The 12948-nt window shown below is 37.5% G+C and overlaps 1 protein-coding gene across 1 annotated transcript in view; it reads right to left on the reverse strand.

The window, feature by feature from the left end:
- Positions 1-2246: 2246 nt before the first annotated feature.
- Positions 2247-12948, reverse strand: part of CALM2 (calmodulin 2) — a 19003-nt gene continuing 8301 nt past the window's right edge. The window contains exons 2-6 of the mRNA XM_017847987.1: positions 11365-11395; positions 4546-4689; positions 4355-4461; positions 3813-3948; positions 2247-2887 (exon numbers count right to left, since the gene is read on the reverse strand). Of these exons, the coding sequence (XP_017703476.1) occupies positions 2859-2887; positions 3813-3948; positions 4355-4461; positions 4546-4689; positions 11365-11395 (447 nt within the window). The 3' untranslated portion in view covers positions 2247-2858. The remainder of the gene's footprint in view (positions 2888-3812; positions 3949-4354; positions 4462-4545; positions 4690-11364; positions 11396-12948) is intronic.

The following is a 12948-nucleotide window of genomic DNA, read 5'->3' on the forward strand; positions in this document are numbered from 1 at the left end:
AATTGCCGGGCGCGGTGGCTCAAGCCTGTAATCCCAGCACTTTGGGAGGCCGAGACGGGCGGATCACGAGGTCAGGAGATCCAGACCATCCTGGCTAACACGGTGAAACCCCGTCTCTACTAAAAATACAAAAAACTAGCCGGGCGAGGTGGCGGGCGCCTGTAGTCCCAGCTACTCGGGAGGCTGAGGCAGGAGAATGGCGTAAACCTGGGAGGCGGAGCTTGCAGTGAGCTGAGATCCGGCCACTGCACTCCAGCCCGGGCAACAGAGCGAGACTCCGCCTCAAAAAAAAAAAAAAAAAATACAAAAAATACAAAAAATTAACCGGGTGTACTGGCGGGCGCCTGTAATCCCAGCTACTTGGGAGGCTGACGCAGAATTGCTTGAACCCGGGAGGAGGAAGCTGCAGTGAGCTGAGATTGTGCCACTGCACTCCAGCCCAGACAACAGTGCAGGAGTCCATCTCAAAACAAACAAACAAACAAACAAAACAAAACTTGAAGGTGGTATCACAGTCCTGGATTACAATAGAATTATGTTGTGGGTAGGAAGCACTGGAACTGAGATTTGAACCCAGCTCATTATGACCACAACTAAATTATACAATCATTCTACACTTGTTTCCTGTAAAATCAAGATGCCGAGACTTCATGACTTTTGCAAATATTTCAACAATAGAAGTGACCAATTATGACATACAAGAGCGCAAAAAATGTTTTGCCTACCTTTGTTGTCCTTGTTATATATACCTTGATATCAATTTACATAAACCTCATTGTTGATACTGGAAAACACCAATTGCCTGCCCAAGTCCCTAGTCATTTTCAGGGTCATAACTGGTTTAATAGCATAATTAATGGAACACTTAACGCAAATGCCAAGGACAATGCTAAGTGCCTTTCATTATTTCACTTAACTTTTAAAAAAGCCCCACTCATAATCCCAGCACTTTGGATGAGGTGGGAGGATCACTTGAGCCCAGGAGTTCAAGACCAACCTGGGCAACACGAGTCCCCGTCTCTACAAAAAAACAAACCTTGTTTGGATTTCCTTTCGACAACTTACTACATCCAATTAAGGGGAGTAGAGTACACATCTAAAATCTTCCTATTTAACTGATTACCTGAGTTTCATGTGATACCATTAGGACTATCAGTGCCTGTAACTTCCCTTGCTCTAAAACACACTAATAGTAGTATTAAAATAGTCAATGGGGCAGTAACCTGCCAAATAATGAATTACCCCTGGGAAATTAAAGACCTTGTGGCTATAATAACCAGGTAACAATTACACTCAATGTTTTAATCTTGGCTCTGGTTTGCTATGCAATCTTTCATTAAGCATTTAAAAGGTAGTTTTAAAAAATAAAACCTTGATAACCACCTTTGGAGTAGCTCAGATTATAGAGAAAGCAATGATAGAGGCCAGCAAAACTAAAACAGGTGTAGTCATTGCCAATTTACTCCTAAAGACATCTTTTTTGTAAAATGTTGCAGATGGGCAAGCTGAAAATTCTCATCTTACAGAATTAAAAGCATAATGAATAAAATATTAGCTAATAGAAGTAAAACTATAAGGATGTTCACCCCAACTAGATTTGGTGTTTTTTTAAACATCCAAACATTTAAAACATCATTGCACAGCTTAAGTCAACGTGGACAAATGCCAAAGTTGAAAATATAAAGGTAAGAAACAGTAAATACCTTCTTTATGCCAATTCCCATGCTAGGTACACTTAAGTTTTGAGTCTTTCATTTGAGCCTTTTGAAGTTGTCAAACACAATCTGGATAAACAAAACAAAAAACTTGCCCCTCTTTTCCCGTGACTGCCACCATCTTGTTCTGTGGGCACAGAGGGGACCCACAGGTGTTGTGGGCCTATCACAGTAGCACAATATGACAGGCATGGTGGTGGAGGAATGGGCATGCATGATGGCGGCCCCTAAAAGTGACCACACTAAGCCAGCCCCACAGATCCCCATCTTTTCGGTCTTCCTCCTCCATCTCTCCTCAGTTACACCCCTTATTTTGTTCCTCTTATTTTCTGTGCTACCCTCCCTCTTTTCTCACTTTTCCAATCCTTTTCTCCTTCCTTTCCCACCTTCACTATTTCTGCCACCCATCTCCATACACTTCCCCACACGAGAAAAAATTATCTAGATTATACCAAGGAGAAACCAATGCCATATTTTATTTTCAAAATTATTAGACTTGAACAGTTAAATGACTCAGATGTAGAGCAACCATTGGGTAAATTGTAATTTTTTTATTGGAAAACAAATATACAACTTGGAATGGATTTTGAGGCAAATTGTGCCATAAGCAGATTTTAAGTGGCTAAACAAAGTTTAAAAAGCAAGTAACAATAAAAGAAAATGTTTCTGGTACAGGACCAGCAGTACAAAAAAATAGTGTACGAGTACCTGGATAATACACCCGTTTTGCAATAGTGCAACTTTTAAGTACATATTGTTGACTGTCCATAGTCCACGCAGAGTTACAACTCCACACTTCAACAACAACATGCTGACAGTTCCTAAAGAAAACTACTTTAAAAAAGGCATAACCCAGATGTTCCCTCATTTGACCAACTCCATCTAACTTTAGATGTGCAGAAGGGCTTAGATATATCCAGAGTAAGCCACATGCAACATGTTACTTGATCAATTTTCTAAAATAAGGTTTCAGGACAATGACAGTAAGATAAGGGAAGAAAACATGGAGGAATGAAGTCCTAATTACTATACATGCATATTTTTTTGACAGTAGGGAGAAATCTTTTACAGATAAGTTACAAACAAAGAAAAGGCAAATAAACAATTTTGTACAAGAAATTTAACACATTCTGTACAAGGTCTTCACTTTGCTGTCATCATTTGTACAAACTCTGAAAAAGAAGAAGTACACAAAAAAATTGAGTCAATAGCAAAAGACAAAAAAAAAAAAAAAAAAAAAACAAAAAAAAAAAGTCACATTTACTTAACCACTGAGTACTCTTTCCATTCCTCTCTTTCCTCAGAATTACCATTAAGTACAGAGGGAAGCAAGTTTATTCCCCAGGCTGGAACTTCATTAACCGTAACTATTCAGGATTATTAGTAAGAGCCAAATTAATGCTTTAGATAAGCTAATATAAAAAGAGCATTCTTGGCTCTTAGTTTAGACTTGAATTTTAAGTCTGCTGGAATACAAGACAATAATGTAAATTCAGTGCTATGAGCTAGATTTAATTTTTATAACATTAAGTTTTATGCTCTTTTCTAAGCAGTTACATCATGAAAAAAATACGAAGTTTTACTGAAAATCCTTCAATTTCTATTTGCCTTGCTTCATGATATGGCCATCTCAAAGTTAATACATCCAATACTTCTGAAGCACATGTAAACTTCAGTTTCAGACTAAAGCCAATTAAAGAAAAAAGAAAATACAGTGCGGGAAAAGAAAGTCACATTAATTTCATTTTAGGAAACTCAGAATAAGTTTGCTTTCCGTATTGTTCCACAATCCGACACAAACACTGTACAGTGCTTCTCAAACTTTACATATGAATCAACCAAGAATCTGGTTAAAATGCTGATTCCAGGTGTAGGGGTAGAACCTGATAGTAAATATTTGTAAATTAAGTTCTCAGGTCAGAGCAATGTTGCCTAGTCTGAAGACAACACTCTGAATTTTAAAAAGGTTAAATATAAGTAGCTGTTTTAGCATCCTAATTTGGGGGGAAGGGTCACTAACTTTGATAGTTACCTAACAAGCACCTCTTATCTTAAAAATCAAAGTAAAGAACGAGGTGGTGAGATTGAAAGATTTACCTTCATAGTTTACTTGACCATCACCATCAATATCTGCTTCCCTGATCATTTCATCAACTTCTTCATCTGTTAACTTCTCTCCAAGGTTTGTCATCACATGGCGAAGTTCTGCAGCACTAATATAGCCATTGCCATCCTAGCAAAAAATTTAGTATAGTTTCTGAGTAAAATTACAGACTTGAGAGTTGGAATGGAAATTTATTAAGTTTACTACTAAATTTTGCCTTGGGGGAAAAATGTACTTTAGAAATGCATACAAATCTACACACATAGTTGACCTACAAATGTCATTAAGAGCCAAGCAAAATGTCTTATATTGAAATCACTATTTCCTAAGTCCCAAAGTCAAGTGACACCTCCTTTGACAAGATTAATGCAATACATATATTAGAAAATCTATACAGAATTCTTAAAAAGCTTCTGCTTGATAATTAAAATATGTTGGTAAATCATCAAAAAAAAAAAAAAAAAAAAGTCTTCATAATGAGTCCTGGTATCTTCATTTCATCCTCAAAATTTAACGTATCCAGTCCTTGACCTACCTTATCAAACACACGGAATGCTTCTCTAATTTCTTCTTCACTGTCTGTGTCTTTCATTTTTCTTGCCATCATTGTCAGAAATTCAGGGAAGTCAATTGTGCCATTACCTGAAATGGTTTAGTTGAAACATCAAACAGAATTATAAATATCATTTCTTCAACCCCTCCCACCCCCAAAAATTAAAGACTTACCATCAGCATCTACTTCATTAATCATGTCCTGTAACTCTGCTTCTGTGGGATTCTGCCCAAGAGACCTCATTACAGTTCCCAATTCCTTTGTTGTTATAGTTCCATCACCATCTTTGTCAAATAGTGAAAAAGCTTCTTTGAATTCTGTTTGAAAGAAAGACCACAAACCAAATACACAGATTAGCAATAAAATGTAACCTAAATGAAAAGTATTAACTCTTAAAGCCTACTCAGTGGTGGGATCGTGCCAGTGAACAGCCACTGCACTTCAGCCTGGCCAAACTGTAAGACCCCATGTCTCAGAAAAACCCAAAAAACTTTTAAAGGAAAAATACCAGTGGAGGTAGCATCTGAAATGTGACTTTGATTCCTAAAGATTACCTAATCTTTATGATACCTTATGATAATATTTCAAATATATCTTTGGCCAATCATACAACTGTACTTTTATGCTGATCTAAGTAAAATTATCCTAGGTTTACAGAGGAAAAGAACCAAATCCCCAAATGACTGGCTCCTCTACTATTTGTCATTGAAGCTGCTCTGCTGAACATAATTCAAAATTACAGACCTAACCTAACAAAACAAAAATAAGACTATTGGTACCCAAATATGTATTTCTACAGAGTAATTAGACTGTTTCTGTATACTGTGTTTAGTTAGAGTCAGCCACTAAGTCTAAATCAATCACCTACTAAATTGAAACAGGCTACTTTCCCTTTCTAGTAAGGCAGAAGGGACTATATAAACAGTCTCTAACAATGGGCGATCAAGATATCAATGTCCAGTATTAGCTAAATGTATGTCACTGAGAACAAAGATCATTTTGAGCTTTCTTTGGAATATTAAAACCCCAACCTTATACAGTGAAACAGATTATTCCTTAAGATCTTGTTGTGATAGTATGTTCCTTCTTGTTTTTTTTTTTTTTTTTTTTGAGACGGAGTTTCGCTCTTGTTGCCCAAGCTGGACTGCAATGGTGCAATCTCGGCCCACCGCAACCTCTTCCTCCCAGGATCAAGCAATTCTCCTGCCTCAGTCTCCCAAGTAGCTGGGATTACAGGCATGCACCACCACGCCCAGCTTATTTTGTATTTTTAGCAGAGACTGGGTTTCTCCATGTTAGTCAGGCTGGTCTCAAACTCCCGACCTCAGGTGATCCACCCGAAGCCTCAGCCTTCCAAAGCGCTGGGATTACAGGGCATGAGCCACTGTGCCCAGCTACCTCAGCCTTCCAAAGTGCTGGGATTACAGGGCATGAGCCACTGTGCCCAGCTATATGTTCCTTCTAGTACATCACTACATTACATGGTAACCTGCTGGTGCAACACTCCAGACTACCTGGCTTCATTCACCATTTACAGATTAACAGGCCAGGTGCAGGGGCTCACACCTGTAATCCTAGCACTTGTGGGAGGCCGAGGTGGGTGGACTGCCTGTGCTCAGGAGGAGTTTGAGACCAGCCTAAGCCAACACGGTGAAACCCCATCTCTACTAAAACAAACACACACACAATTAGCTGGGTGTGGCGGCTGCACCTGTAGTCCCAGCTACTTGGGAGGCTGCAGCAGAATTGCTTGAACCCAAGAGGTAGAGGCTGCAGTGAGCAGAGATCTCGCCACTGCACTCCAGGTTGGGCAACAGGGCAAGACTCATCTCAAAAAAAAAAAAAAAAAGAAGGGAAGAAACTAAAACAGACTAACTTTGATACTGCAAAGTTATACCAATGAGTAAATAATACAGCTAGTATTTTCCAAGTAAGTCGTTTTCCAGAGGATATTAGACCCTATCAGCAAACGAATACAAAAAGTTTCCAAGTTCATGGGGCCATTAAGCTTTCCCAACATAGCCATACGTTTGAAAATGTGTATGTGACACATGTTTAAGAAATGGTGTACCTTCTTTTCAGTCTAAGGCCAATTTATTCCCTGCCTGTTTATCCCTACTCCAATTCGCATACACCTTCCAGTTTCATTCCATACTACCTCTTCTGTGGACTCAACTATTCTTCCACTCATTTGCCCATTACCACATAAATATCTTTACATCGCTTAGCATAAAACTAAACTGAAACCTTAGTTATATTTTAAGTGTTTGCCCTTGTCCCTCCCCAAATTTTGGAAGGCACTACTACTCATACCAGTTTCCTCTCTTCTAACAATCCACTATTTTAAAATGACATACAGCTCCAACTCATCACCTGAAAATGCTGAGTTTACCAATGACCACTAGTCAGTCACCCAATCCATCAAGTATGTTTCAGTGTGAAGCCATACGGCATAAAAACTAAAATGAGACTTTGTAACTTGACTACTGCGTTAGAATTTCCTAGCTCTGTTCCTTCTTCTGGCAATGCAATCTGGACAAGTTACTAAACCTTTTCTGCCTCAGCTTCCTCATTTCTGTGAAATGGCATTAATGTGCCCAGTATGTGCAGCAACACAGTATACCACGCCCACAAGGGGTGTTCACCTGGTCATCCCTCATAAAAAAATTAGTATGTGTAAAACACGTACAACTATGTCCAACAAACAAATACTTAATAAATGTCAAGATAAAGATGATCTCATTTTCTTGCAGCATCCAAAACTGTATGGAAAACCTCTCAAAACTTCTCTTAGCCTTCATAACAGTACTTTGATTTTCCTCCTACCACATACTGCCAAAGGCTCTTACTCCTGTCTCTTATGTCTAGATGTGACCAATTTTATCCTTTTTTTCGCACTCCTGGGCCATTTCATCTATACTCACTTACAACGAAGGTATCTTTAGTCTACTCATCTTGCTCAATAAATATCTTTATTTCTGGCTGTCTACAGGATATATCTCCCCTGGCTGATCACAAGCAAAACATATGAAGATGAATTCTATACTCAAAGCAACCCTAAAGATACTAGCAAACGCCCAAGAGCCACTTTTAACTCTTTCCATCTGAAATCTGCCAACAAGTCTCGAATTCTACCATTTAAATACTGCCTAATTTTTCCTCCATCTCTACAATCAGTATTTTGGTTCAAGGCTCCATCATCCTTTGCTGGGGCTACTACAATTGCCTCCTAACTGCATTCTTTCTTATTTAAATATTACTGGTTTGTAGAGGAACTCATCTAATACCTATCAGAAAGTTCATTCCACACTAACTGATTTTATGCAAATAGTATACAGCGCTAACCTAGATCAACCTAATGACAAAAATAGATCAGGGAGTCTCCACCTACAAATAGCACAACTGATAAAGACATTTCAATTTTACTGTTTTTAAACAGAATGTAGAAATATCTAGAAATACATATATCAGCATTCAGACACATTGCACCTTTCACCTAATATAGGTTACAAGAAAATTAAAGGACTGTGAGGTATGTATTTGTTTATATTACATTCTCTACTATGGGTATCTTTTAACACCACCATTAGGTGCATAAATTCCCAATGTTTAATTAGCAGTAGTCACCTTTCTATTATACGATTTAACAAAAAGATGAATACTGGAAGATGCATAGTGTAAGATTATCTACGTATAACTTTCAAGAAATTTAAAATCTAATAGCACTTAAAATGTTTGCTAGAATAAGTAAAATGCAGAAAAGAAAACCCTATCTATGCTAATACTATTTGTTATTCATTCAAGAAAGGAACAAATAACATTTCTTTTAAAGGTCAAGGTTTATTCCAAATTTCTACTTGTATTTTATACTCAAGAGTAAAAAATACCTGTAAAACCTCAAAATAATAAACCCCAAAGTAAAATTTTAATTCACCTGCCTTTACAGTTTACCTGTACTTCAAAACTAGCATAATCTTTATGTACAGAAGCATATAATTCTAAACAGTAACTCCCAGGAATGACTTGAAATATAAATCCAAGAGTCAAAACCTAAATATACAATAAAGAGAACAGGTCCCGAATGCCACAGAATAGCTATCTTCTACATAATTGATAGGTATAAGGAACCTACCAAAATCCATTTTAGCTATGATCAAATTGAAATTTTCAGAAAAATCTATTACTCAAGTTTTATTTGTTCATTAGCAACCCCAGGGCCCTTCCCTAATTAGTTTATTACCTAAACATACAATTTTATTAAAATAACATGTTTTTAAAATTTTATTAAAATAGGTTATCACAAGACAATTACAAATCAAATGACTGTTTATTAACTTCTATTTCTTCACAAAATTCTGAACTTAATAATCCCTTAGAGATCATGTATTGGAACTCTTTTGGCACTTCATGCAATTGTTGCTGTACATTGAGTAACATTAATATTTTTGTCAAACAAATTTGGACCTTGAAAATTTAATGAAAGTTTAGGTACAGATTTCTTAAGGAAAAATTACTGTACATTTTTCCTATCAGTCTTCCAAAAGTCAAACACCAACAACTAATGACATCATGGCAGAGTTATCAATAAAATGAACTTGTTAGTGAAGTAATACTAGACGGAGGTGGCGCCACTGCACTCCAGCCTAGGCAACAAGAGTGAAACTGTCTCAAAAAAAAAAATTAAAAAATAAAAATGCTGCTGGCCGTGGTGGCTCACGCCTGTAATCCCAGCACTTTGGGAGGCTGAGGCGGGTGGATCACGAAGTCAGGAGATCGAGACCATCCTGGCTAACACGGTGAAACCCCGTCTCTACTAAAAATACAAAAAATTAGCTGGGCAAGGTGGCGGGCGCCTGCAGTCGCAGCTACTGGGGAGGCTGAGGCAGGAGAATGGCGTGAACCCAGGAGGCAGAGCTTGCGGTGAGCCGAGATCGCGCCACTGCACTCCAGCCTGGGCGAGAGCGAGACTCCGTCTCAAAAAAAATAAATAAATAAAAAATAAAAATGCTATCATTCTCATATTCAATAGAAACTTTTTTTTTTTTTTTTGAGACGAAGTCTCGCTTTGTCGCCCAGGCCGGAGTGCAGGGGCACGATCTCACCTCACTGCAACGTCCGCCTCCTGGGTTCAAGTGATTCTCCTGCCTCAGGCTCCTGAGTAGCTGGGATTCCAGGAGCACACCACCACGCCTGGCTAATTTTTGTATTTTTAGGAGAGACGGGGCTTCGCCACGTTGCCCAGGCTGGTCACGAACTCCTGACCTCAAGTGATCCGCCTCGGCCTCCCAAAGTGCTGGAATTACAGGCGTGAGCCACTGCGCCCAGCCAACAAACTTTCTTTTTAAACAGTTGTGTGTTTAGGAGAGCAGAAATGACCATCAACTATGCAATAGACACACTAATACATTTTCTACCCTAAAGTGAACATGTTGTACTGTGTACAGCATGTGCCACTACCTGACTGGGAATATTGAGAAATGAAAGGCAGGCGTATGATAGTTTGGGAAGGAGACAGTATATTTATAAAAAAACTACTTCAGAAAAACATTTTGATGACACATTTACTTTGTAGAGATGGGGTCTCACTATGTTGCCCAGGCTGGTCTCAAACTCCTGGGCTCAAGTGAACCTGCTGCCTCAGCCTCCCAAAGTGGTAAGATTACCAGCCATCAGGCGCAGTCTGTTTTTTTTGAGGAGACATGAGATCAAATCGGTGATACCTTTATAACAGTGTAACTCAACAAAAAAAATTATTCCCAAAACTGTTTGCTTTTTGTTGATAACATTCAATACATGTAATTTACCAACCTCAGATAGTAAACACTAAGTCAAATTACACAATAAATAAAAATAAAACCTGCTTAAATTTGTCTTTAATACTAATAGCTTTCTACCTACAGTCCTATCAAATAGTGTTTGTGATGAATATTTGAGGTGACTAGTGTAATTCTGGTATTCCCCAAATTTCTATATGCTTATGGAAGTGGGGAGCTTGCTTTAAATGGGCTATATAGTTCCAATTGGGCTTCTCACAGTTTTCTCCAGCATTAGAAAAAGTTCTCAAGTGCTTTTGAGCTCTTATCAAACCCTTCCTGGTTACTGTGAAAACTGTGGCAGATAAACTGCTTGGTGCTCATGCTAATAAAAGTCTCTAATGAAAACAAAGTAATAGTTTGCAAAGCATTTCAACACTACAATTTAAAAAAAAAAAAAAAAAAAAAAACCCCAAAAGGGGGGGGAAAAAAAGTTTCCCCAACATTGACATTAACCAGCCATCTCAAAGTATAAGGATAAGTCAAAAGTATTAATGTTCTATGGCATGGCATAAAGAGAACATGACATCAGGTTTTATGTAATAATTTTGCATACTTCCATAGCAAACTAAAGGGGACAATATTTAAGCAGCTTCATTTCAACAGCTGTCACTGCTTTTAAAAGAAAAATCCATATTGCTACAGTGACATTTATAAAATAGAATGCCAACTTCTTAAATTTTTTCACTTGAGAAATGATTATTCCGATTGATTATATAGGCAATTCTTAGGTTAAAATATTAGCTAATTTTAACAAGGGTAAATTCAATGTTTCTTTTTTGATTCTCCATTTCAAGCTGCCTTAGTTACTTCTTAGCCCTCTTTTCTTGTGGAGACTGATTTGAAGTTAGAGTGTTAGCTAGACCAGAACTCCTGAATACTAAGGTAGTCTTCAGAAAACAAAACAAAGACCACCACTATACCACCAGGCTCCAAAGTATATCCACGCAGACTAAAATACATGTCTTTAATTACAATTAGCCCTGCACATCTTCCACCGGCAAGTTTACAATCCCACTTGCCAAAGCAGTTTGAATTACTGTATTGTATTATACCCTTATGTTAGTATACATGACATATACCAAAGTCAATTATTTCACACAAGTCTCTTATTCTGACGTTGGCTATTCAACTAATAGTAACAATCTAATGGGTACAATCTAGCTGAGTATTTCTCACCTGCAATCTGCTCTTCAGTCAGTTGGTCAGCCTACAAAGAGATCGAAGAGATAGGTTAGTGACTTGAGTATGTAGATTAGCAGTTATAGAAACAAGTTTAAAACCTTTCCAGGGTTTTAAACTGTTTCATTTACTGTTTCATTTAGTTCCAGCAACAAACACATCTGGGTAGAAAAGGCACACATCTGGTTTTCTTATCTTCAAAGCTAAGCTGTCTTAACTCCAAGTTTAAGATACACAAATACTTCAGAATATTTTTGAAAGTATAATTTAGAATCCAATAGAAACATTGCTTCCTTTTTCAACGTTAGAATAGCTAAACTTAAGCTCACTTCTATGCCAGATATAAATCACCAGAAATTCCCACTGAATCAAAATGCTTCAGGATCACAAAATGAAAATTACTCCCACAAATGGTTAAACACATCATTTTGAAATTAAAGTGATCTAAAAAAAAAAAGGCACAACAAGCTTTTATTCCTTCTCACCCAGCAGACAAAATGCAAAGAATCCAGAGCTCTGAACTAATACTTACCAAATGTTTAAAAGTTCAGCCATCCATTTTCTCTTGGTTTTTAAAATCCCAAAGTAAGCCTAAGGCTTGTGATGTTTTTTAATAGCACTTGGTTTTCTTCAGAAAATATTTTCTGCCATTTGCTAAAACCCATTATAAATTTTGTCCTTATTCAATCCTAATAATCACCTTATAATCTTATTATCCCCTATCTTACAGATAAGGCATGAGGCTAGGGTTAAGTGGGAGTGGGGCAGGCAAAATTAGTAGAACCAAGATAAAGCACTAAGGTGTCAGACATACCCAGTAACTTTCAGCTTTTAATTCAGAGCACCATAATATATAAAGATGATTGCAAAATATCCATACTCCTTGTTGTATTCTTTGAACATACACTTTCTTTCACTGCTTATTAGTATATACATCCATGAAGCAACTCTTTATGGGGTATTGAAAAGCACAGCTAAGAAACAGCTTCCTATCTAAAATCCCACGAACATAGGAGTCAAGTATACAATGATTAATCCATTCATTTATTTATAGGAAAAGAAAATAAACGTTGCCTGACTTTATTCTTTTAAATGAACACATCCCTGGGAAAAGTAACACCTTAATGTGGAATGGCTTCACATTTTCTCTAGGGCACAGCATGAGAAAATTCAAGAAGGAATCCAGAAAGTAGTTTATTTTCCCTGCTCAGCAATTTTTATTTGACCACGATGTAAATCAAATTCATTAAAAAAAAAAAAAAAAAAAAAACAAAGCTGGTAACTTAAAACTGAAGAGCCAATAATTAAGTTCAAATACAGAGTTTGTAAAATAAAAAAATGTATCCACTTTTATCCCTAAAGTCCAAATCCTCCACCAACAAATATTTGGTGTGAAGTCAGTCACAGATTGTTTACCCAAGGAGTAAGGTTTAAAATCCAGTAAATCTACTGAATTATTTACTTTGTTATAATAGAAGCTACGTTACTTCAGTTTAGTGCATTTTGCAGGACTTCCATCATTTCTGAAAGGAAGGGCAACCTGGCATGCATGGCGTGGGGGGGGGGGGGGGGGGGGGGGGC

Source organism: Rhinopithecus bieti, unplaced genomic scaffold (genome assembly GCF_001698545.2).
Source record: "Rhinopithecus bieti isolate Rb0 unplaced genomic scaffold, ASM169854v2 scaffold_30687, whole genome shotgun sequence".
Classification (NCBI taxonomy): domain Eukaryota; kingdom Metazoa; phylum Chordata; class Mammalia; order Primates; family Cercopithecidae; genus Rhinopithecus; species Rhinopithecus bieti.